The sequence below is a fragment of the Festucalex cinctus genome, chromosome 2 (assembly GCF_051991245.1).
Source record: "Festucalex cinctus isolate MCC-2025b chromosome 2, RoL_Fcin_1.0, whole genome shotgun sequence".
NCBI lineage: Eukaryota > Metazoa > Chordata > Actinopteri > Syngnathiformes > Syngnathidae > Festucalex > Festucalex cinctus.
Window position 1 is genome coordinate 27,601,461 of NC_135412.1, and position 25,838 is coordinate 27,627,298.

Here is a 25,838-nt window from a genome sequence, read left to right on the forward strand (position 1 = left end):
GGATAAATGCAGAGGGTGGTGTCAGGAAGGGCATCCAGCTTAAAACTTTGCCAAACAAATGTGAGTGGTCATCCTAAGAATTTCATACTGGATCAGTCGCAGCCCGGGTTAGCAACGTCTGCCATCTGTGTCGTTAACCTACAGGGTGCCGGTGGAAATTCAGAAACTGAGGGTCGAAGATGATGGAGAGGAAAAGCGTGTTCATAGGCAGAAAGACAAGCGGAAAGAATAGAGCCTAATCCTGAAAAGTAGGGACTTTGAATGCTGGGACTATGACAGGAAAAAAAACTAAGGAGTTTGTTGACATGCTGATTAGGAGAAAGTTTGACATTTTGTGTGTTAGTGACAGCCTGATTGTGCGTTGTCTTCGAATGGTGGGGGAAGATGCCAGATTGTGAGGGTCTGCTGGTGACATCAAGCAGAGTCCACTGTCACGAGTTTCAACTCCCACTTCTGGCTGAACCTCAACCACTTGCCCCATGAGGGCAATTGAGTAGACTATGCCATGCCTCCATTGCTGAGATGGTTGACTGGAGATATGGCCCTAAGGTAGTCGGTGCCTGTCGGGTTGGAAATCCTCCAAACTGTTGGTGGACACTGGTGGTGAATGATGCTATCAATCTGAACAAGGCATTCTTCTTGGCTTTTTTGTTCTGTGACCGTTTGGTGAGTCCATGGTGTGTGACTTCCGGATGGCTTTGAGTTCTGCTCCACCATTCGGTATCTCAAATGGGGGAAGCAGTGCACCATCAACAATGTGAATAGTGGGAATGCATCGCTGTTGGCCTCCTCGCGAACCATGTGAGTCCGTGGGGAGGATCAGAGATGGGAATTCCAGGTCCAGAAAGTAAAAACCACAGTTTGGATTTAGCTACAGGTGCTTGTACTGAAACGGCAGGTAAACGGGGTAGTTACCAGAAGCACCTGTGGCTAAAGCCAAACTCTGGCAGGGTCTTTCCTTTCTTGACCTGGTTTTCACATCTCTGGGGAGGATACTTCGAAGACCTCCTCAATTTGACCGACAGACTGAAAGCAGTCTTGGTGTTCTGAGGTAGGCTCTCTTATGTCTGCGTTTGAGATCACTGATGTGGTTAAAAAAAGCTCCTTGGTGGCAGTGCCCAAGGTGTGGCTATGACTCACACAGAGTTCCTAAAAATTCTGGATGTTGTGAGGCTGTCCTGGATCAAAAGCCTCTGTTGGTGATGCTCCAAGAGTAAGGGTTACCAGACCCCTGATACAGGCTATTCGGTCCTTGTACGACCTTTATCAAGTGAGGGTTTAGACTCGGCGAAGGCTAATAATTTTTAGAACAGAATTCCGAGGTGCAGTCGAGGTGTTGAGTGAGTCGTGTTTGATGGTTTCAGAAATATGTCTCAAATTTTTGCAGATGATGTGGTCCTGTTCGCTGCATCATGTCTTTGATCAACAACATCCATTGGAGTAGTTCGTAGCCAAGTGTGAAGCAGTTCTGTTGATAATCAGCACCTCCAAATTTGAGGCTATGGACCCCAGTCACAAAGGGGTGAGATACCCTCACCAGGACCGGGTCCTGCCCCAAGTGGAGACTTCAAGAATGTTGGGGTCTTGTTTATGAGTGAGGGAAGAATGGAGCAGGAGATCAACAGACTGATTGGTGCAGGGTCTGCACTGATGCGCGCTCTGTATCTGTCGAAGCTTAGTCGAAAGGCGAAGCTGTCAATTTACTGGTCGATCTACGCTCTCGTGTTCAACTGTTAGCATGAGCTGTGTATTGTGACTGAAGTAACGAGCACAGAGAAATAAGTTTCTTCCATCGGTACAGGATCTCCCTTAGAGATAGCGTGAGAAGCTCTCTTCTGCAGTAGAGTTTAGGTGCTGCTGTTGCGCATTGAGAGGGGCCAGATGAGGTGTCTGGGCATCTGCTTAGGATGTCTCTTGGACTTCTCCCAGGTGAGGTGCTCTGGGCTCTGACTGCGCATTGGTGAGGTTATAACCATTTCTCAATTCATGTTCTTGTCCGTTCTTACATCCTTGTGAATTTGTGATACATCATCAGCCGCAGTTCTGTTCCAAATGAAAGCACGCATGAATGACTGAATATCCTTAGATGTTGCTCTTGTCTGCTCAACTGCAAGGATGCGTTGGTTGGTTACTTGTGAAGACTTGGCTGGGAAAATATCATAATATGCTTTTTTTTGCTGCTACCAAAATGGCTGAAGAGAGGAATCGCGCTTTTGTGTTTGTTTGTTTTTTTCCCTTTTACCGTTTTGCGGATATACATCAGAGCTGTGGGAGAAGTTCACAACTGTTCCACAATTACAAGACTAGGGTCTTAGGAAGTATTCTCTCAAGTACGTTCTTAAGTAGACGGGAGGTAGGTAGGTTCACAAGACCATACAGTACTCAGCATTCTTGATATTGAGAAAAGGCTATGTCTCCTGGCTGGGAGTGTGCGTGACCCGAACCAGAATAAGCAGAAGAAAATAGATGGATGGATAGATAGATACTGTCGCTAATTAGCATCAACTTATGCAATAATATCGCCTTTATTTTGAGCACAGTGTTAATATTAGTACTAATACTTGCATTTATACTAGGTCTAATATTAGCATTAATGTTAGCGCTAATGTAATCATTATTGTAATACTAATTTAAGCATTGATGTTAGCACTAAATTATCATCAACATTGGCACAATTAGTATTAGCAATAATGTTCGAAATAATATCAGCATTAATGTGAGCATTGATTTTACATTATCACTCATATTAGCATGACTGTCAGCATGTCCATCCATTCAGCCATGTGTTATGTTTACATTCCACTTTTTAGTTTAGACATTGTCGTCTCTATTGAGAAGATGACCTACCTCGTGAAGTCAGTGCTACTGTTAGCATGTTGCTCATCCGCTCCATGTCTTATTTCTTAGTGTGGGTTCATTTTCATTTATGTCCTTGATAAAGTCATCATCACATGAACACTGACCTCCACACACCTCAGCGAGAGTGCCTTAATCCTTCCATCCTGGCGGAGGATCAGACTTCCTGCTCGCAGAATTAAGATGGCGTCCGCCAAAGTCCTGATAGCGTTGTCATGGAAATGAGTGCTAAATCGCTGGTTGCCATGGCGGTGGAGCTAATCCCTCCAACCTTTTGTTCCAGTGCCTTGTATTTGACTCAACTAACTCGAACCCGGTGAGCGAGCGGGGGGCTGTTTGGCCATGTCGTGCGTATAAATATTTCATTGGCGTGGTGATGAAATGCTGCATCTACGTGTTAGCTAGTAATTTGTGCAAGGTAGGTAGAGCTGCATTGAGTGATGCTGAATGCACAGACTAGCATTCCTCGCAGCATTAGCCGCTTCTCTTATTGGCTGGTGAGCAGTCCAGGGTGTCCCCCACCTCTCACTCCAAGTCAGCCAGGATAGGCTCCAGCTCACCCATGACCCGAGTGAGAACAAGCGCTATAGACAATGGACGGAGGAGACACATTATGTCTTTATGAAGAAGAAGAAGAAAAGTGCAACGGCGTTGACTAAATAACCTAATGACCTTCCCAGCTGGACCAGCCTGGAGGGCACACATGCACACGCAACACACACGCATTGTAACAGAACAGTGAAAATCAGGAAGTTAACAAGGCGTATGAGGGTTGTGTGCGAGTGATGCTCAACTACACACACACACACACACACACACACACACGCACAGTTGGTGTTCCGACAACGCAACCCAGTCCCGCTAAAGTGGGCCTAGACTCAGCTGAAGGACTTCCTCCAAAAGTCTTACAGCCATTGAGGTCACGCTAGTCTATACACACACATACATCTCACACACGCGCGCGCACACTTGTACATGCATGCATGCACGCTCGCTTGCTGTCAGGATGATCTCGGTTGTCTCGGGATAATTCGGGCATAATTAGACGGATTCTCATGGGGCAATGCAGGGGCTGTGTTTGCGTGTGTGCGTGGGTGTGTGCGTGTGCAGCTCCACCAGCTACACACAAACACACACACGCACGCACACTCACAACAAAACAACGTGAGCAACAGTCATGTGACCTGCACTGTCCTAACCTCGGCTCCTCAGCAGCCTGAGGACAAAATAATCATGTTAAGTTAGTGCAGCAGAAGCAGCAGCGCCCCCTGCAGGCTCGCTTCACTCTTTACCGGCTCATTTGTTTGCTTCCATTCCGTGACTGCCGATTATTCACCCATCCCTCCCATGATTATTCATCAATTTAGCAGTGGTGGGGAGAAACAAAATGCAAACACTTCATCAGTGTACTTAAGTAGATTTTTACTTGAGTATTCGTTTTCGAATGCCTTTTTGTTTTTAACTCCCTTTATTGAAACCACGTATTTGTACTTTCCATTGCTTACTTTGTCAAAATAGGTTTACTCTGTTTTTCAAACTCCGCGGATGACAACACATGTAAAAGTGGCCTAGATACAGAGAGCTAATGTCAACTGCGGTTGAGACCTTAACTGATGTTGGAAAAACAGACATGGGGGAATGTGAACCGCAGGGAGCATTCGCAATGATGCAATAGATTCCGAGAAGCAATATTTTCACTACCCATGGCCTTTTTTAAGAGAAATGTTTATTGTTAGCGGCATGTCATGTTGTCAAGGAAGCATATTTTGACAGCATAAACGTTGTGCTAACTAGCTTGTTCTTGGTTTAAAGTAAACAAAATTTGTGTTATCAGTATGAGGACTATGTGCATGAAGAGATTTTGACAAATTATTAAAACAGATACTGTATATGGACAACATCCATCCATTTTCTTGACCGCTTATTCCTCACAAGGGTCGCGGGGGCTGCTGGCGCCTATCTCAGCTGGCTCTGGGCAGTAGGCGGGGGACACCCTGGACTGGTTGCCAACCAATCGCAGGGCACACAGAGACGAACAACCATCCACACACACAAGCACACCTAGGGACAACTCGGAGCGCCCAATTAACCTGCCATGCATGTCTTTGGAATGTGGGAGGAGACCGGAGTACCCGGACAGGACCCACGCGGGAACGGGGAAAACATGCAAACTCCACCCAAGAAGGTCCGAGCCTGGACTCGAACCAGAGACCTCAGAACTGGGAAGCGGACGTGCTAACCACTCGACTACCGTGCCGCCCTTATATGGACGACAGTCAAAAGTAATTTATTTCTTTTGTACATGACTACTGCGATTGGCTGGCAACCAGTTCAGGGTGTACCCCACATACTGCCCGAAGCCAGCTGGGATAGGCTCCAGCACCACCGCGACCCTTGTGAGGAGTAAGCGGTTAAGAAAATGGATGGATGGATGTACTTCACCACATTTTCTCTTATACTTCTCCTGAAGCAAAGCACTGAATCAATACTTCTACTTTTACCAGAGTCCTTTGTACTTTTGTACTTTTTTTTGTACTTTTACATAGTTACAGTGTGAATTGACCATTCCGAAATTATGTCACAAGTCAAAATGGTGGTCGTATATGCTTAATTCGAGTAGGGTTTGAAGTCGGATTTATCCCACTTGGAGTGTCATAATTCCACCCTTAAAGTGTTTGAGACAAATATAAACAACAAAGATGACTGATTCCGATAAATTCTTTGTTGTTCTGGTTAACGCAGTCATTCCAAATCACGTTGTGTCATGTGAACATACGTCTTGTAAATAAAAGACGTATCTGTATTTCTACTGAGTTACAGAGTGTGAGTACTGAGCCCTTTTGTCACATCTGCAATTCAGTTATGCTAATATGTTAGCTAGCAGAGTCGCTAACAGCAATCGGGATTAGCACGCCATTTTGTTTTACAGTGTCGGCTGGAGCTTGAGTGCACGCTGGTCGCCATGACAGCAGTGTGTGTGTATGTAGTTGTGTGTGCAAGACTTTATCAGCTTTGTGTCACAGCTGGACACAGCAAGGCATTGTGGGAAACAGGAAATCTAGGAAAATGACAAAGCGAAGGTCGAGCAAGGCGGCAATAATCTCACTGAGTGTGTGTGTGCATGTACATATGTGTGTTCATGGTCCTCAGGTAATAACTAACGCACACACACACACACACACACTCACAACCCATATCACACACATACACGCACACATGCGGATCTAGGTCACAGCTGTTCACTACAATGTTAGTGTTTTCACGTCACCTTCGTCTTCTCTATCATCATCATCATCATCATCATGCTTTTCTGATTTTCTGTACTGCTATCCTCAATGGGGTCATGGGTGAGCTGGAGCCTATCCCAGTTGACAGTGACTGGACTGGTCGTCAGCCACGTAAAGTCAAACAAGCATTCATTATGGTCAATTCAGAGTCTTACATGCATGTTTGTGGAATGGTAAAAAAACGGAATGCTCAAACAAGCACAGGGAGAACATTCAAACTGAAAAGGAAGGTCGAAGCCAAAATTTGAGCCTCTAACCTCAGTCAGAACTGTGAGGCAGATGTGCTTGCTAATCACCAGGGCCAACATTTCAGAAGTGGGAATGGGGTGAGGGAGACAAATTGTTCAGGAGCAAGCCAACATTCATGAGCTTATTTAACTGCTCTTCTTCATAGTGGCCAAAGAACTATGATAAAGTTTGACCACATTTTTCACCTCACTTTTTTCTACTTCCTGTTTGCGTCCGCCATTCCTGAATCCCCTTGTGTGTTGCCAGGCGCGGCACGTAATGGCTACGCCAACGCTGTGGACGGTGAAGATGGTGGTGGCGAAGGGGAGGAGGAGGACGGAGGAGGCGGAGGAGGAGGAGGAGGTGGCGGAGGGGAGGGAGAGGAGAGAGGAGGCGGGGACTGGGACGAGGAGCTGGAAGGCGAGGACCAGGGAGTGCGAATGACCAGGACAGACACCCTCCACTCTACCACCAGTTCCACCGGAACGCAACGTAGGAGAGGACAACACGCGAAGAAACAGGTGAGACAACTCATACACTACTCGCCAAAAATTATTTGTGAATTTTGCCGTTGGGCTCCTAGTTAGAGAGTTGCCCAAAAACTATTGAAATATAGAACAAATGGCCTTGTGCATTCAAAAGTTGACAGTAGGTCAAATAAGTTGCGTCACTGAGAAAACATGCTAAGAGAAATGCCACTGTCGTAAGGTGATGATGTCACTTCCTGTCCAGGTCCAGGGAACCAATCAGGTCCAGAGAGCTCCCCGAGCGTTGTTCTGCCTGAAACTGAACAACCCGATCAGACGTGCGGCGCTCTCCATTGTTGAGTGGAAGTATCCTTTTTATGTGATATAGGTTTGCTAATTATCAGCATGGTAATGACATCACTTCCTGTTTCTATTAATATTTTTTGTTTATATTAAAACCTTGTTGTTGTTGTTTTTTAATAAAATATGATTTGTAATCTAGTTGAGGTTCCTTAGTGTCCCTCAGACCTTTTGACATCTTCATCCTGTTAGCCATCTTTGCTAACTGCGTTGCACTGGGCGTGTCCAAACCGTTTCCTGAGGACGACTCCAACTCCACCAACCACGACCTGGTGAGCTGTACACTCCACACCCACTTATATATGAATGGACTGTCAATAGGACCCTCGCGGTTGGAGCCAGAGGGCAGCCATCTTATGTAGCTACTTTTACTGACAACTTCTGTTATTTTATTTTATTTTTTTTAGCTGATAAGATGGCCACCAATGGCCTCACTTTTCCCAGTGGCGAGTAAGCAGCATTGACAGTCCATTCATAGCTAAGCCTGTACACACATAAATCACATTAAAAAAATATATACACCTTGTACTAAGCTAGGCTAACCCCATGCTAAGACAACCTAAAGCTAAACGTGCCAGTATTATATTAGATTAGGACATTTAGATACAAAGTGAAGACATTCAGACAATGTGTTGAAAGTGTGGACATTTGGACACATAGTGAGGACTTTAAGACAATAGTGGAGACATTTCATCACATTTAAGACTTTTAGATTCAAAGAGAGGAAATTTAGACACGTGAGGACATTTCAACACTATAAGGACAATTTGTTGTGCTTCTTCTAGGAACAAGTAGAGTATGTCTTCCTCATCATCTTCACAATCGAAACCTTCCTGAAGATCTTGGCTTACGGTCTGGTCATGCACCCAAGTTCTTACATACGCAATGGCTGGAACCTTCTGGACTTTGTCATTGTCATCGTTGGGTAAGCTAAGCTAACGTTGTTGCGTTATTGTTGTGATGTTGTTATGTAAGCAGAGAGAAAAAATAACATTTTTTTTTTTATTTGAAGTACAATATACAGTAACATTAAAAGGTGAGTGCACCAGATTTAGCAGTTTGCTGGTTTCCATCTGTCCCCAAAAAATAAAATTACAGAACAAAGTTAAAACTAAATGCAAGCAATATACAAATGCAGAGTACAAAATACATCTTAGCTAGTAAATGAATGGATGGTTGGCGGTTGCACTGCAGCAGTGTGGGTGTCTAAGTGTTAGCTATTGCTGTGTCACTGTTATGAAGTTATTGCTGTGATAATGCCTTGCTACATTATGTTAATGTTGTGTAATTTTTAGGGCTGTCAAAGTTAAAGCGTGAATAGATTAAATAATCACAGAAAAATGTCGCATTAATCACATATTAACGCAGATTAATCGCGCTATTTTTTTGGACCGCACTTGAGCCTTGAACGTAACCGCGGGTGGTTACATTGAAGCTGCGCAGGTCAGTGATTAGGTCAATGCACGACATTTCCTACGCCTGTTGTTCCAAAATTTCGCTTTGTTTGGTAAATTTCACTTTAAAAAACACCCCGACGGGACTTTAGATAAAACAAAAGTAATTTGCGTTTAATTAATTAATAATTGCTGAATTGCAACCAAGTGATATGATGCTGTTACGTTTTGAGCAATACACGCATGTATGCAATTGCGTACATGCATTTAATCAATCTTTGCAAATGACATTCAGATAATAAAATGTGTTAATGTCAAAATATTATGGTATTTTATATTTATTTTATATTACGCGAATACGCAAGTAATTTAGCTGATTAATCGTGATTAATCAAAATTAAAAAGTGTGATTAATCAGATTTAAAAATGTTAATCGTTTGACAGCACTAGTAATTTTTTAATTATTATTATGCTATTGTTAATTGTTGTTTTTTAGGTTATCGCAATGTTGTTATGTTATTGTGTTGATGTTATGCTATAATTATTTTTAGTGTTACGCTAATGCTATGTCATTGTTATTGTTAAATTATATAGAAATTTGATGCATTATTATTATTATTATTATTATTATTATTATTATTATTATTATTATTATTATTATTATTATTATTATTATCATGTTTTTGTTTTGTTCAAAATCAGATTGTTAAGTTACTGCTGTAGTGTGGATGGTTGTTCGTCTCTGTGTGCCCTGCGGTTGGCTGGAAACCAGTCCAGGGTGTCCCCCGCCTACTGCCCAGAGCCAGCTGAGATAGGCTCCAGCACCCCCCGCGACCCTTGTGAGGAATAAGCGGTCAAGAAAATGGATGGATGGATGTTACTGCTGTATTATTGTGTAATTGTGACATCAGTTGTTTTTATTTGAATCAGTTTACATTTCTACCTTAGCTACCGTGTGAACGGATAGTGTTTCGTTTGTGGCAGCAAAGCAGCGGTGCAGTCTTAAAGTATGTTATTGTTGCGATGTTATGTTTTTGTTTTGTTGTTATGATATTCCTAATGTTATCCATCCATCCATCCATTTTCTTGACCGCTTATTCCTCACAAGGGTCGCGGGGAATTCCCAATGTTATTGTTATGTTATTTTTCTGTTATTGTTTAGCTGGTGCGTTATTGTTAATGTGCAATTTTTGAGCTCTTGCTAATGTTTCTGTTTTTATTATTTTGTTGTTAGTGTTATATATTTTTTATTGTTAATGTTATTGTTGTATTATGTCTGTTACATCAATGTTATGTCATTATTTTTAATAGTTTTATTTGGTCATATTTATCTTAGCATGTGAATGGGTAGTGTCATTAGTGGTTGCAGTGCAGTGTTACATCATTGTTATTTTGTTATTGTTGTGTTAACATGCTCTAATGTTATTGTTTTGCTGTTATATTACTTTCCCATGTATTTTTTGTATTATTGTTACACCATGTTATTCTTATGTTATTGAGTAGTTCTGACTCTGTTATTGTTGCAATAACGGTATGTTATTTTTTTGTCGTTACTATCTTGTTGTTACATTATTGTTACGTCAGTTGTATGTTTATTATTCATAGTTGTAGTCGTACTTCTCCGTCATACCGGGTGAGCGCCTTGAGTGTCAGTGGTTGCGGTGCAGCAGCGCGGCGCTAAAGTGTTTGAGAGTCGAGGCAAACGTGAGCTGACGTCCTCGTTTGTCGGCCGTCCCGAGTGGCCGCCCGCGGCGCTGCCACATTTGGTGTGATTCAGCGCCGTTGTTGCGAGCGTGCGTAACGCTCGGCTCGTCACAGCGGGCCGGCGGAGCCTTTCGCTGGTGCTCGCGACGTTTGGTCACCGTTGACCTCGCTGCACGTCCTCGGGGCTCATGATGAAGGCTGTTGTCATGGTGGCCGCAGGACAAATGCCCTCCATCGACTCATTTAGTGAAGTTGCATCGCTTTCTGTCGACGAGTCTTCAGCAAATCGCTAAGCTCCTCCTCCTCAAAGACCGTAGTTGTGTCTTTGAGTTTTTTGTACACAAGATGCTTCTTGATTTGCCGAAATGTTAGCATGCCAACTGGTTGCATTTTAAATTCGGCAATTGCAAGACTTTCATTTTGTTTAGTACAAAGTTTGAAAGTACAGGACAAGATCAACTCAAAAAGCTGATCCATTTGAACTTACAGGAGGGATTTTTCCAATTGTTAATGTTAACATTACAATATTATGTTATTCTTACATCATTGTGTTACTGTTATGTCATTATAGAGTTACTGCATCATCATTTTTATCGTTATTTTTACATTACTGTCACATAGTTCTCATGCTATTTTTACTCTATCGATTTGTTGTTGCGTTAATGTTTTGTTATTGTTGCATCAGTATGTTATTTTCATGTAATTGTCATTTTTGTTACATTATTGTGGTGGCATTGTTGCATTGTTAGTCTCATTGTATTGTTATGTCAGTGATATGTTATTGTTTTGTTATTTGTATGTTACTGCTGGGTCATTGACATTGTTATGCTATTGTTACTGTAATTGTTATGACAGAATATTATTGTTACATTTTTCTTATGTTGTTACAATATTGTTGTGTTATTGTTACGCCAGTGTTATTTTATTGTTGCACTATTCTCACCTCATTTTTATGTGATTGTTGTTTCAGTGTTTTTTTTCTGTTTGTCATGTTTTGGTTTTGTGGGGGTGGGATTTTGTTTTCTTTTGGTGTTTTTGGTTGTTATGTATTCCATGTCTCTTCCCTTGTCCCGTTATGTGTAACCGCGTCCACCTGAGTGTGTCTTCCCTTCCCACCAAGCCTCTTGTATCTTGCCCAGGTGTCGGTTGTTTTCTCTTTACCATGTGTATTTAGTTACCCTGCTTTCTTTCAGTTCTTGTTGAGTCATTGTTCCTGTTGCTGTCCCTGTTACCCCATGTTTTCTATGCCATGCCTTGTTGCCCTAGTGTTTTCGTCATTAGTTTGTTTTTGACCTTGTTCATTTGTATTTTTTCCATAGTCCCTGGTTTACATTTTTTGTTAATTAAACCCATTTTTTACTTGCATCCCTGCCTTGCCCTGTTTTTGTTGCCCCCTGCATTTGGGTCCTGCCTCCTACACCCCCCAATCGTGACACTGTTATCCTTTCGTTACTGTCGTCATTATGTTATTGTTGTGTCGCGTCGTTACAAATTGTTACATTAGTGATTTATTAGTGTAATGCTATTGTTACATTGCATTACTGTTGTTTTGTTGTCGCATTGTTGTTGTGTCATTGTGTTGTGGTTGCATTGTTGTCGGTGGTGTTACATTATTGTCATGCTATTGTTACATAGTTGTTATGACAATTATTAAATTACAGTTGTGTTATTGTTATACTATTAATGTTACATTTTTGTTACATAGCTTCAGTGCTTCATGTTATGGTTGCCTTATTGTGTTATTGTTACATTATTGAGATGCATCGTTTTTGTTGTTGGGTCATTTTTATTATGTTATTGTTTCATATTTTAATGCTACTGAGACTTGTTAGCACGTTACTGTTATATGTCATTGTGATTGTGTTGATGTTACATGATTGTTATGCTATTGTTACTGTACTTTTGCATTGTTTTTTGATATTGTTACATTGCTGTCACATTATTGTTGTTTTGTTGGTATGTTATCCACCTGATTCTCTACCGTGCTCAAGTGTCAAACTGTCACAAGCTTTTAGGATGAGTTGGACTTGTCTTCGGCTTGTTAAATACGAGCCTCAGGGTCCACTTCAGTTCAGGTTGAGTGAACGTGAAGCATCACATCCTGTCCCGCCTGATATGTCCTCGTCCAAAAGTGGCGTGGACCACCTATCACGCCTTGTTTTCGCACATTGTTGAGGACTTCCTGCCTCTGCAACAGGTTGTTCAGCGTCGTCCTGGAGACCATGACACACAAGTCAGGCGAACAGGCGAGCACGCACCACATGCCGGGCAAACCTGGAGGTCTGGACGTCAAAGCTCTTCGCGCCTTCCGAGTCTTGCGGCCCCTCCGGCTGGTTTCCGGAGTTCCCAGTGAGTGTGCACGGCGGCGGGGCTTGAGGTGGCGATGTTGTTTCACGTGCGTGTGCGGCAGGTCTGCAGATTGTGCTGAACTCCATCATGAAGGCGATGGTTCCGCTACTCCACATCGCTCTGCTGGTCCTCTTCGTCATCATCATCTACGCCATCATCGGCCTGGAGCTCTTCATCGGACGCATGCACAGAACGTGCTACTACATAGAAACTGGTAATGCTAAATCGCCTTTAAAAATCACAATGACCTTATGCTTGAAAAAATGTACATTTTGTTGTGGGAAAAAACAAAACGTGTGTGTATTTTAAAAAAATGATGAGACATGGTAATTTATTGCAAAATATTTTCAAATGACATGAGAACCACTGTGCTTAATGTCTTGGTCCCCACAGACACCTACGTGGAGGATGACCCGGTGCCGTGCGCCTTTGCTGGTCATGGCCGGCAGTGTGTGGTGAACGGCTCCGAGTGTCGCGGACGTTGGGATGGGCCCAATGGCGGCATCACCAATTTCGACAACTTCTTCTTCGCCATGTTGACAGTGTTTCAGTGCATCACCATGGAGGGCTGGACTGACGTCCTCTACTGGGTGAGACACTAACAACCGCCACACCCTACGAGGGACTGGCAGGGACATCATTCAGGATTAGCTCTCACACACTACTGGAACAATCACACGTACAACTGAAATGCTGTAGCACACACTGCTGAATTATTTCCACGCTAAAACACTCACACCACAACTGTTATTTGCTTACTTCCGCTCCTGAAGCGCTCTCATACAAACTTCTGAAACACTATACTGAATGCGCTCACACACATTACTGTTTTAAATCTGCTCACATGCACTATTGAAACACTCACTCCCAAACTACTGAAACACTCTCTTACACCCTAATGAAACACTCTACACTACTGAAGTGCTCTCATAATCTACTGAATGCTCTCATGCAAACTCCTGAAATGCTTTCACACTGACTACTGTTATTTTCTGCTCACGCACATTCCTGAAACACTCACATGCACTACTGAAGCACTTATACGCACTACAGAAACACTGTCAGTCACGACTGAAAATATCTCACGCACACACAACTGAAACATTCTGATACACTCAAGTGAATCACTCACATACACACTACTGAAACACTGTTACATGCACTACTGAAAAATCACAAATAGCTACACTACTGAAATGTTTTTCACATGTACATAACTGTTTGAGCATCTTAAACACAACAATGAAATGCTCTCATACACACTAGTGAAATTTTCATAGCCGCACTACTGAATCTGTTTCCACTCACAATCACACTATTACTGAAACTCACACATGCTACTGTTTTTTTTTGTTGTTGCTCAAATTAACTATTAAAACACACTACTGTTATGATATCATTTATGCCACTAAAACACTTTCATAGACACTACTAAAACTCTCAATTTACACTATTACAACACTGATTTTTTTTCTGCTCACACTCACCCAGATGAAACACTCCAATAAAAATGCTCACATATACTACTGAAATGCTCTCAGGGGCACTACTGAATCCCTTATTTCAGTATACAGTGGTCCCTCGCTACTTCGTGGTTCACTTCTCGGGAATTCATGATATCGTGGGTTTGTATTTCGGTCCAAAATTCCTAGATTACGGGATTTGGGTTGTACCTCGCTATATTGCGGATTTTTCATATATGTATATATATATATATATATATATATATATATATATATGCATCCATCCATTTTCTTGACCGCTTATTCCTCACAAGGGTCGCGGGGGCTGCTGGCGCCTATCTCAGCTGGCTCTGGGCAGTAGGCGGGGGACACCCTGGACTGGTTGCCAGCCAATCACAGGGCACACAGAGACGAACAAACATCCACACTCACAAGCACACCTAGGGACAATTCGGAGCGCCCAATTAACCTGCCATGCATGTCTTTGGAATGTGGGAGGAGACCGAAGTACCCGGAGAAGACCCACGCGGGCACGGGGAGAACATGCAAACTCCACCCAGGAAGGTCCGAGCCTGGACTCGAACGTGAAACGTAACATCCGTGAAAACTGCTGGAACACCATATTACTTTTACTGTATATCATCTTATTTTAGTAAGTGTGAGAGTATTTCATTAATGTAAATGAGAGGATCTCAGTTGTGTTTATGAGAGTGCTTCAGTAGTATGTCAGGGAGGTAATCTTGCATTATATTGCTAATGGCCCCCAGTAACATTCTGCTTCTGTCCATGCCCCAACCGTCATGTCCGCCCCATAATTCTCTCTTGCGTCCAGATGAACGACGCCATCGGCTTTGAGCTGCCGTGGGTCTATTTCGTCAGTCTAGTCATCTTTGGCTCCTTCTTCGTTCTCAACCTGGTTCTTGGTGTCCTCAGCGGGTCAGTAAAATTCTCAAAGGGATCCCTGGTGCACAAATGTAAATGTTGCTGTTACATTATTTTTGTCATGTTATACACATTGGTGTTACATTATTGTGTTGTTTTTATGCCATTTCATTGTTACATTACTGTGTATTATTGTGCTGTACCGTGTACTGTATTGTTACATTTTTGTCAGATGTTATTGTTGCCTGATTTTTAACTATAATCACATTGTTGTTGTTGTTGTTGCATATATTATTACGGTATTGTTGTATTTTGATGTGTTTTTGTTCTTGTGTGATTGGTTTGTTATCCAATACAATATCATGCGGTTATAATGATCAAACCTTGAGTGATGTTGTGTTGACGTTGCAGAGAGTTCAGCAAGGAGAGAGAGAAAGCGAAGGCCCGAGGAGATTTCCAGAAGCTCCGTGAGAAACAGCAGATGGAAGAGGACCTGTGTGGATACATGGACTGGATCACTCAGGCTGAGGACATGGACGACCTCGACGAGGATGGAAACCCACGTGAGTGCGTGTGTTTTTTTTTTACATGCATGCGTGGAGATCAATCAGGTGATCGTGTGTATGTATATAGGTCCATCTCTAGGTGATCTGTCAGATAAGAAGAGAGGGAAATTTGGATGGTTCAGTCACTCGAATGAAACACACGGTGAGACTCACAAACAGCTAATCAATCAATCAAACATTGGGATCAGCAAAAAATTACTTCACAACTGATTTTGTCATGTCTCTCACTCAAGCAAGTCTCCCCGCCAGCGAAACAGCATCTGAAAACACGGAAAACATTGATGAAGAACACACCAATTGCTGCCAGACCTGCTGGTAAAACACACCCGCATAAGCACAACTCGCAGGCTCTAATTGGTCGGTTAGCTTAGCAATTAAATTACGCTTGTTTTGTTTCAGTTCTCGAATGATGAAGATTAGCTGCTGGTGAGTTCGGAATTTTATTGATAGAGTAGGCAGACTGACAGGAAGTGACCTCACGATGATGTAATTCTGGACCCAGTCGGACTCTGCGACGCTGGAACCGAGTGTGTCGCAGGAACTGTCGCACCGCCGTCAAATCGGTGACGTTCTACTGGCTGGTCCTGCTGCTCGTCTTCCTCAACACGTCCCTCAGCGCCTCCGAGCACTACAACCAACCAGATTGGCTGACACAGGTGCAGGGTACGGCCGCCGCCCTCGCTTTTTAAATGTTGTACGTGTGATGGATTCTATGATGATGGGCGGGCACGTAGTTGGTTATGTGCGTGTTACTATTTGCGTGTGACCATGTGTGTAAATATTGTCCATTATGCATGTGCAATAGTCAATGTCTGTTTTACAATCCGGTTTAAGATCTGCATATGATGTGCAGATATCGCCAACAAGGTACTTCTGTCACTGTTCACGGTGGAGATGCTGCTAAAGATGTACAGCCTGGGCCTGGCGCATTACTTTGTGGCGTTCTTCAACCGCTTTGACTGCTTCGTGGTGTGCGGCGGCATCATGGAGACCATCCTGGTGGAGCTGGACATCATGCCACCGCTGGGAATCTCCGTGCTGCGTTGCGTCCGCCTGCTACGTATTTTCAAGGTCACGCGGTGAGAAGACGCTGCGCAATGAAACCGGCAAAATCGTTTCCAATTTGTTCTACTCGTTTCTGTACTTTCTACCACCACTGGTGACCATGATCTCCTCTGCACAGCCATTGGACGGCTCTGTCCAATCTGGTGGCGTCGCTGCTCAACTCCATGAAGTCCATCGCATCACTACTGCTGCTGCTCTTCCTCTTCCTTATCATCTTCGCCCTGCTGGGCATGCAGCTTTTCGGCGGCAAGTTCAATTTTGACGAGACGCAGACAAAGCGCAGCACCTTCGACGCTTTCCCGCAGGCGCTGCTCACCTGCTTCCAGGTAAGCTCGCTGATCTCGGTAACATAGTCTCAATCACATCGTTTTTACACATCTCACTTGAACGCTTAATCGGTATGAAGCTTATTAGTTCAAGTGTGACCAACTTTCAGTTAGCTAAACGGTAAAGTTTAGTTGACTTACCTGTCTTTGTAGGATTTGTAATGGCAAGTGAATATTCAACTTTCAATGAATATTCAATGAAGTGTCTGAGAGGTATGGATAATAACAAACTGACATCTCTGAAACTTGTAAAGCACACGTTTTGGACACCATATAGTCTAGTTAAAGCGCTACATGAAGAGCAGGCCATTTACCATTTTATGTGTTTAGAGAAAATGTGAGATACCAATTAATGAAATGTCACATGATGCAAAATATCAAATTATAGGTCAAAAGGTCACATTACTGAAATAGACACCATATAAATGATTGCAGTTTTGGAATCCTTGTCAAATTCCCTTTCCAACAATACCTATTTGGTGAAGATTGACCCAGTAGGTCCTGAGATATAAGGGTTCAAAGGAAGGAGGCCACACCCCTTTTTGACAAAAATACCACATTTCAGCAGGCCGTAGCTCCCAAACCCCAGCTCCAATTGACCTAAAATTTGAGATTTAGTGTTATGCCATTACTGTCAACAAGTACACCAAGTTTCATTGAAATAAAAATCCACATGATTAACTCATTCAAACCCCAAAATGTATAAATACGTTTTTTAAATACTTTTTTCTTCACTGCCAAAAACGTATTTATTGGATTTTTTTTTTTTTATGCTAGAGCATACAGAATACTTTGATGCAGCTTCTGATCTGAAGAGGTCACTTAAAGCAATGGGAGTTGTTACAAAAAAAAACAAAAAACGGCCAACAGGTGGCAGCAGAGTATAAGATCAGCCAGGGGCATGTTGCAACTTCCAACAAGCTCTTTTTCCCAGGGTCTTCAACAGGTTTGTGAATAATGATGAAACTTAGCGATTCCGATGCTAATTGCTGCAAAACGGAAAGAGATACAAATGTACATTTTTTCCCCTGTTTATAGAAGAGACTCTAATCTTTCTTTTGGTAGGTTTCATGTTTTTATAGCAATAGAGCACAATATTCTGTGGTCCTTGAAAAATCTGTCAAAATCCAGTAAAACAGCTGGGAGCGAAGGGGGTTGCTTCAGTGAAAAGCGCTGCGAGTGAATGAGTTAAACAACCCACTAGGGGATTTGTCATCTTTAACCAGGTGGCTTCTGCACTCTGCATGTCATAGCATAGTGGTAGGTTGCCAAATACCAAATTTGGTCACACTAAACAAAAGCTAAGTTTCCTTTGAAAAACAAACAAAAAAGGGGGTCACAAACTTTTAAATGCAGATTTTTACATATCAATTCACAATTCCCTTGCGTCGTCTTAGGCAAATAATACCCAGATCTTAAAATTGTGTCTTAAGCCTGACTCAGGTCAACTCATGTGACTCGAGTCTGCCACTTTTGGGAATCGCATCCCGCTGAACACCACTGACAACAGCTCAGCTCAACTTACTGCAAGATGATCTGACCACATGTTGCAGATCCTGACAGGCGAGGACTGGAATGTGGTGATGTACGACGGCATCATGGCGTACGGCGGTCCTGTTTTTCCGGGGATGATCGTCTGTATCTACTTCGTCATCCTCTTCATTTGCGGTAATTGTATCCTTTGCCACATCCTCTTTGTGTTATGTGCTAGAGTATGATCCCAAAAACACAGACACAAATAAGATTTTAACTATTTCTTCACATCAAGAGGCGTGGAACATACTTGACTAGATGAGAAATAAAGAGAGTTGCACAGAGGAACAGAGGTAATAATCTGACAAAAACACACACTTCTTAGACAGGCTTATATAGACAACGAATCGATCTGATTGGCTGTGGCTAGACATGTGGGCAACAGGACTGACATGGTATTATCTGATTGGCTGTTGACCAGATAAAGAGATGAAAGATTCCTGACATCACATAGCTTCTGACATCGCATTGCTTAAGACCAGTTGCAACCAGATGCTGGTTACATCAGTTCAAAACAGACACCTGACCTCACGGTCATGACCCAAACATAACCCTTGCATGACAGTAAACATAAACCTTGCATGACCCTAGTCATGACAGTAAACATAACCCTTGCATGACCCTAGTCGTGACATTAAGCATAACCCTTGCATCACCCAAACATAACCCTGTCATGCGCTTGCATAACCCAAACTTAAGCCTGGCATGACCCAGTCATGACACTTTGTGTCTCTGTATAATCAAAATGGAACAAGAGGATAACCCTGAGGAACTCCCCGTTACAGCGTTACAAATGAGTTTCATGGTAAATATATATATTTATATTTATTTATATATTTAAATACATTTCAATTTATTTTCCTACAGTTCCTGTAGTTTTATTTTGCATTTTATATTCATAAACTATTGAAGAAAAAGAAAACGTTACAAAACAATAAAATGCACGTAAAAAGCCTTTGAACAGAGGGAGGAATCAGAATGCTACCAGCTCTGCTTGAATTTGAGCCAGGGAAACCCCTGTTAATTTTCTTAACGCGCCTCAGACATCCTCCTCAATGTCTTCTTGGCCATTGCTGTGGACAATTTGGCCGGAGGGGATGGAGACGACAAGGCGAAAGAGTAAGTGGTGGCGGGAATGGGCGGCCATAATCAGCTGGAAGCGAGGCTGACAATCTGCTGCTTGCCATGTCCTCCATGCAGGAAAAAAACGGAGGGACCAGAGGAAGAAGAGGCGGAGAAGGAAGTGAAGGTGATGATGAAGGTGGCGATTGCAAATTTTCACCTGGCTCCTTTTCAGATTTTTTTTTAACCTTGTCCACAGGTGGACATTGACGAGGACACCGAATATGAGGAAGATGAGGAGCTTCCGGAAGGCGAAGATGGTGAGATGTCATACAATATGATGGTTATCATCTGGTTCTGATGACATAACACGTATCCTTTGTGGCCTCCTACCAGACGGCGGCGTGCAGCTGAAGATGGCGGACCTGGCGCCACCCAAGGAAAAGGTTCTTCCCATCCCAGAAGGCAGCGCGTTCTTCTGCCTTAGCAAAACCAACCCGTGAGTTCTGCTTCCTGCTCGACATACGATGGCTTTAAAGATGTCCTGTATGGCTGCTCGATTTTGGGAAAAATAATAATCACGATTATTTTGGCAATAATTAAAATCATGATTATTCAAACGATTGTTTATTTTTTTGGTACGAAACAAGAAAATGTTTTAAAAATATTAAGACCAATTAAAAAAAATAGAAACCACTATCATTATGTAACTTCCTTTTGGACCAAACATAATTAATAATAATATATATTTATAATAACACATATTTATTTATTTATTTATTTATTTATTTTGGCAAAATATTTGAAGTTGGAGTGCAGCTTGTGCAATGTGCAATAGGACGATCATTCATTTTTTCATACAAAACAAAAACATGTTTACACATTTAAAAATATTAAGACCAATTTAAAAAAAAAAACTAAACAAAAAAAACCCACTGTAATTATGTAAGTTCCTTTTATCCCAACCAGAATTTATAATGATATATATTTATAATAATAGATATTTATTTATTTATGTTGGCAAAAACTTGAAGTTGGCATGTACACTGTCAGTTGGACGATTTTTTTTTGGAAAAACAAAACAAACAAAAAACAAACAAAAAAAACAAACAAAAAAAACAAGAAAATGTTTACACGTAAAAAAAATTATTAAAATATTAAGACAAATACAATTCTTGAAAACACTATAATTATGCAAGTTCCTTTTTTATTAAACAAAATTTATTAAATTAGTTATTTTAAAATCAAAGGATCATTGTGCAGTTTGTCATTTTTTTTTTTTTTTTACTTGCGACTGCCACCTCTGGCCCAAAGTGTAACTGCAGCATCTGTCAGGTTCATTCATGGTGCACGTGCAAGTACGTGCATGATCTTAAAGCGACAGCCACAGTTGACAAAAGAAAACATGACTTCAAATGAGGTAAGAAAAACCCCACCCCTCCCCTCTCCAAAGAAACTGTGGAGTGAGCAGTGTCCGCACACTCTACTATAAAGTGAAGATAAAAGCTGATAGGTGCAGTCAGAGTAAAACAGCCAGGGCTCTTCATACTCATCTGGGCATTGGTGGAGCATGCATGATGTAGAAAAAGCTTTAACATTATCTTTTTAAACGGCACAATGTACCTTTAAAAAAAAGGTGCAAATGTACACATTTAAACAACTCAAAAATTAGTATTAACTCATTCACACTCAACCATTTTCACTGAAGTAACCCCCTCCTTTTTTAATAACTACGATTGCTTTAAGCCACCTCTTCATATCAGAATCTGCATCAAAGACTTCTGTATGGTCTTGCATTAAAAAATAAAATATAAGAAATGTGTAAACACGTTTTTGGGAGGGAAGGACAAAGTATTTAAATACTTTTTTACACATTTTTGGGATTGAATGAGTTAATACTTTTTTTTTTTGTTACGGTTATGCTGATTTTGTAATTGTGGAGTGTAATAATTGAAATTAAAATAAAATTTGGATTAATTGCTCAGCCCTCTGTGTGTGTCTCCAGCATCCGAGTGGCGTGCCACACTTTGATCCACCACCACATCTTCACCAACCTCATCCTGGTCTTCATCATCCTCAGCTCATGCTCATTGGCTGCAGAGGATCCCATCAGAGCGCACTCCTTCCGGAACAACGTGAGTACAGTCAAACACAGGTGCATTGTGGGAACCGAAAAAATTAAAGATGGCGATCAAAGGCGGGAGGTCTCCACGCCAGCGGATTGAGCGGATTATTCCAGAAGTGGGTCAGCGGCTGACAGAAACATCACCAGTCTAAACGTGCACGCACACGGCGAGCAGCAGCAGCTGCGCTCACGCAACGAGACCGGCAATTGCACAGATGTTCACTTTGGGGGTGTGTGAGTGTGTGACGGTGTACACTTCAGGCTGGTTCGTATGCGGAGTAGACTTCACAAACTACTTTTCACGCTATTTTTGGGCTGCTCAATTATAAAGAAAATATTAATCCCGATTACATTGGTAATAATTGAAATCACAATTAGGACGATCATTTATTGTTTGGTACAAATAAGAAAATGTTTAAACGTAAAAAAATATTAAGTCACGTCAAATCATTATCTTCTGTACATAAATACTATTGAACACCAACAATTAGCCTATTCTAAACGGTTACCAATCGCAATTAGCATTAGCGCACTAGTGATTACCATTTAAGGTAAACAAACACTAGCCTCCATTTAGTTTACTTTGCACATACATCATTAGTGTTCCCTCACTTTCATGGGTGATAGGTTCCACGGCGACCTGTGATAGGTGAATTTCCCCGAAGTAAGGTCATTTTCTTCTTCAATAAACCGCTAATACTGGCTGTCACCTTAATTGAGCTCTTTGGAGTTGGGTAAACAAGCCTCCTTGAAGTTAATTGCCTTCAATTAACTTTTTTTTCTACTTCTTCTGCGCAAGGAGGTGGGTGGGGAATAAGGCACATTATGTACAAGTAACTGGGATCTGTTCTAAAAATAGCTCACCAGTGATGACTTGCTAAGAAGAATTAAAAGAAGAAAAATGTTAAAAACGTTTTCGAACTTACGTTTCCCTACATTTCTTAAATTACAAATATTCTATATTTTGTTTAAAAATGTAATAAATTGTGTTGAATGAAAGAAATATCTGTTTTTATTTATTTAAATATTACCAAAAAATAAAAAATAAGGACAAAAATTGCAGCCTAAATGGATCCAAACAAAAATCCTGCATGAGCTTTATTAAACACCAACAAAATGAGACTATGCTAAACGCCGGTTAGCAATCACAATTAGCATTAGCGGGCTAGCGCTTACCACTTAAGTAAACAAACACTGACCACCCTTTCGTTCACACGTACATCATCTGATCCTGATGATTTCATGGCATGTTTTTAGGTTCTAGGTTATGCCGACTACGCCTTCACCTCCATCTTCACCGTGGAAATCCTGTTCAAGGTAAAGGGAGAGTGACGACACACGCAGGTTTGTTTCTGCTGTACGCTTACCTCCTGTCTTTGTGCCAGATGACGGTCCATGGAGCGTTCTTGCACCAGGGCTCCTTCTGCAGGAACTGGTTCAACTTGCTGGATCTCCTCGTCGTCAGCGTGTCACTCGTCTCCTTCTTCCTGCAGTCAGTACTCAGTCTCGTTTGTCGGCGAGGTGGATAGTGAATCTGCACCAATTTGTGAATTCACGAGCACATTCATTTTTATGTAGGATTAACTGAAACTTTTTACTAAAAAATATAACAATTGGTGCCTATGTGTGTATTTTTATACTCATTCTGGAACAGCCTAAAATGGCACCTAAAATGGCTGATCAACTGCTAAATGCTAGCTGCTTAGCGTAAAGTAGCTAGCCCAACTAATAACTAACTAAACATTCTCTGTGATACAGTGTTAGGAACCACTAAATTGAAGCTCCTCCCCATAATCGTACTTCAACATTGTTCCTTGGCATCAAGATGCTACAAGATGGCACCTAAAGCAATACTTTCATATGAGATGTGGCGCAATAACCATAAACATGGGAGTTTTTTTTTTAACGAATAATGTAAGATAGGTTCCACCCAAAAATGAGAAAATAGGTGAATCCTGATGAATATGTGGAAACACTGTCAAAAAACTTGAATGAAATAACTAATAACAATGTGGTCGATAGCTGAGGTGCACAACAAAACTTACACGAGGCTAACTTCGGAAGCTAACCTGATTTTTGTCAGGTCAATCAGCAATTTGGTCAAATGTTACTTGCTGCATACAGTAGTGCTTGTATATGTGTGTGTGTTTGCACGTACAGTTCTAGTGCCATCTCGGTGGTCAAGATCCTGAGGGTCCTCCGTGTGCTCAGACCTCTGAGGGCCATCAACAGAGCCAAAGGCCTCAAGGTAAGAAAGAAAACCAAAATGGCTGCAAGGCATCCTGCAGATACGCTGTGTGAGGTTTGACGATGACGCTTTGTATATGTATATGATGTGCATGTGTGTGTTCATGTGTGTCTCGCAGCACGTGGTCCAGTGTGTGTTTGTGGCTATCAGGACCATCGGAAACATCATGATCGTTACAACGTTGCTTCAATTCATGTTTGCGTGTATCGGAGTACAACTGTTCAAGGTAAAGGAAATCTGGGCACAAATAACTGTAACCTCTAATCCACCCTAACTCCAAGAGTAACCTTAATCCCCAATCAAACCCTAATCCCCAATCCCAAACTACTCCAAACCAAAATACAACTCCAAATATTCCACTAACACCAACAGAATTGTACATGAACCCTAATACCCAATTCTCCCAGGTTTTAACCCTACTCCTAACTTTAATCCCTAATCCAACCCTAGATTTTTATTTTTTTTACCCAAACCAGCTCCACATTTTGAATTCTTTGACCTAATTTTTAATCCCCAACAAAAACCCTAATCCTCAAATCAAACCCTAAAACCCTACTCCTGATCAGAACCCCTAATCCAACCGTTATCCTAATCCCTAAACACAATTCCTAATTGTCAAAAATTGTGTTGCTGTGTCATCAGGGTAAATTCTATCGTTGTACCGATGAGGCCAAACACACTCCTGAACAGTGCAAGTATGTCAAACTTTTCACATCTTTTTGAAAACCACGGTGACATCATATTTACGTGTGTGTGTTTGCGCGCACGCAGAGGCACGTTTGTGGTGTACAAGGATGGAGACGTGAACCATCCGATGGTGCGAGAACGAATTTGGCACAACAGCGACTTCAATTTTGACAGCGTGCTGATGGGAATGATGGCGCTTTTCACCGTGTCCACATTTGAGGGCTGGCCCGCGTAAGTTCGCCCTCGTCGTGTGTGCGTGTGCTTTGGTATTTTGATCCAAGCCGTTCACTCCGCCCACCCTCCAGCCTGCTCTACAAGGCCATCGACGCCAACGGGGAGAACTCGGGTCCCATCTACAACTACCGTGTGGAAATCTCCATCTTCTTCATCGTCTACATCATCATCATCGCCTTCTTCATGATGAACATCTTCGTGGGTTTCGTCATCATCACGTTCAGGGAGCAGGGCGAGCAGGAGTACAAAAACTGTGAACTGGATAAGAACCAGGTAACCCGAGTCCCCCCGAACCGCCCCCGCAACCCAAGCCTTACGCTCTTCGAGTGCTGTGCTGATGTCGCGTGTCGTCCCACAGCGTCAATGCGTCGAGTACGCTCTGAAGGCTCAGCCCCTGAAGCTCTACATCCCCAAGAACCCGGTCCAGTACAAGTTCTGGTCCATCATCAACTCCACCGCCTTCGAGTACGTCATGTTTGTGCTCATCCTGCTCAACACCGTCACGCTCGCCGTCCAGGTAAACACCCGTGGGTGGAGCTGAGGCAGAACTAGGTACGATGAGGAAAGGCGGGACTGAAGGGGGCCGGTGCAGGTCAACTGAGGGAAGGTGGAGTCAAAGGAGGTGGTCCGAGTGGGGCTGAAGGGGTCACCCGTGGGTGAGGCTGTGTGTGTTTGTTGTGCGTAGCACTACGAGCAGTCCAAGACCTTCAGTCACATCATGGACATCCTCAATATGGTCTTCACTGGACTCTTCACTGTGGAGATGCTGCTCAAGCTGCTAGCCCTCAGACTCAGGGTGAGATGTGTTTTTCACAGGAAGTGTTTCCATGGTAACATCACTCACCAGCGTATGTGTGCATGTGCAGCATTACTTTGTGGATGCATGGAATTCCTTCGACGCGCTCATCGTGGTTGGCAGCGTGGTGGACATCGTCGTGACGGAGTTCAGCGTATGTAAACAAACAAAAACAAGTATGCGTTTGTACAGATAGTCGACTGTCG

At 42.4% G+C, this 25,838-nt stretch overlaps 1 protein-coding gene and 1 long non-coding RNA gene across 3 annotated transcripts in view; one reads left to right on the forward strand and one right to left on the reverse strand.

Moving 5' to 3' along the window:
- cacna1fb (calcium channel, voltage-dependent, L type, alpha 1F subunit) overlaps positions 1-25,838 on the forward strand; it is a 38,588-nt gene that overhangs the window by 1,652 nt on the left and 11,098 nt on the right. The window contains exons 2-32 of the mRNA XM_077514132.1: positions 6,639-6,892; positions 7,104-7,204; positions 7,365-7,470; positions 7,984-8,123; positions 12,494-12,645; positions 12,707-12,859; positions 13,039-13,235; positions 14,941-15,044; positions 15,402-15,553; positions 15,624-15,698; positions 15,790-15,871; positions 15,956-15,982; positions 16,059-16,219; positions 16,410-16,635; positions 16,740-16,947; positions 18,501-18,621; positions 19,524-19,599; positions 19,681-19,729; positions 19,802-19,862; positions 19,939-20,041; positions 21,548-21,677; positions 22,925-22,984; positions 23,053-23,159; positions 23,828-23,915; positions 24,034-24,141; positions 24,558-24,610; positions 24,687-24,833; positions 24,908-25,109; positions 25,195-25,353; positions 25,522-25,632; positions 25,703-25,786. Of these exons, the coding sequence (XP_077370258.1) occupies positions 6,639-6,892; positions 7,104-7,204; positions 7,365-7,470; positions 7,984-8,123; positions 12,494-12,645; positions 12,707-12,859; positions 13,039-13,235; positions 14,941-15,044; positions 15,402-15,553; positions 15,624-15,698; positions 15,790-15,871; positions 15,956-15,982; positions 16,059-16,219; positions 16,410-16,635; positions 16,740-16,947; positions 18,501-18,621; positions 19,524-19,599; positions 19,681-19,729; positions 19,802-19,862; positions 19,939-20,041; positions 21,548-21,677; positions 22,925-22,984; positions 23,053-23,159; positions 23,828-23,915; positions 24,034-24,141; positions 24,558-24,610; positions 24,687-24,833; positions 24,908-25,109; positions 25,195-25,353; positions 25,522-25,632; positions 25,703-25,786 (3,797 nt within the window). The remainder of the gene's footprint in view (positions 1-6,638; positions 6,893-7,103; positions 7,205-7,364; positions 7,471-7,983; positions 8,124-12,493; positions 12,646-12,706; positions 12,860-13,038; positions 13,236-14,940; positions 15,045-15,401; positions 15,554-15,623; positions 15,699-15,789; positions 15,872-15,955; positions 15,983-16,058; positions 16,220-16,409; positions 16,636-16,739; positions 16,948-18,500; positions 18,622-19,523; positions 19,600-19,680; positions 19,730-19,801; positions 19,863-19,938; positions 20,042-21,547; positions 21,678-22,924; positions 22,985-23,052; positions 23,160-23,827; positions 23,916-24,033; positions 24,142-24,557; positions 24,611-24,686; positions 24,834-24,907; positions 25,110-25,194; positions 25,354-25,521; positions 25,633-25,702; positions 25,787-25,838) is intronic.
- On the reverse strand, positions 13,022-18,765 carry LOC144014352 (uncharacterized). Of its 2 annotated transcripts, none has more exons than XR_013282454.1 (5): positions 18,473-18,765; positions 15,785-15,816; positions 15,579-15,640; positions 15,374-15,483; positions 13,022-15,069 (listed from the first exon to the last, which is right to left on the reverse strand). It is a non-coding gene; the product is annotated as an uncharacterized LOC144014352 (long non-coding RNA). The 2 variants fall into 2 exon arrangements; XR_013282453.1 differs by having other exon boundaries at positions 15,756-15,816.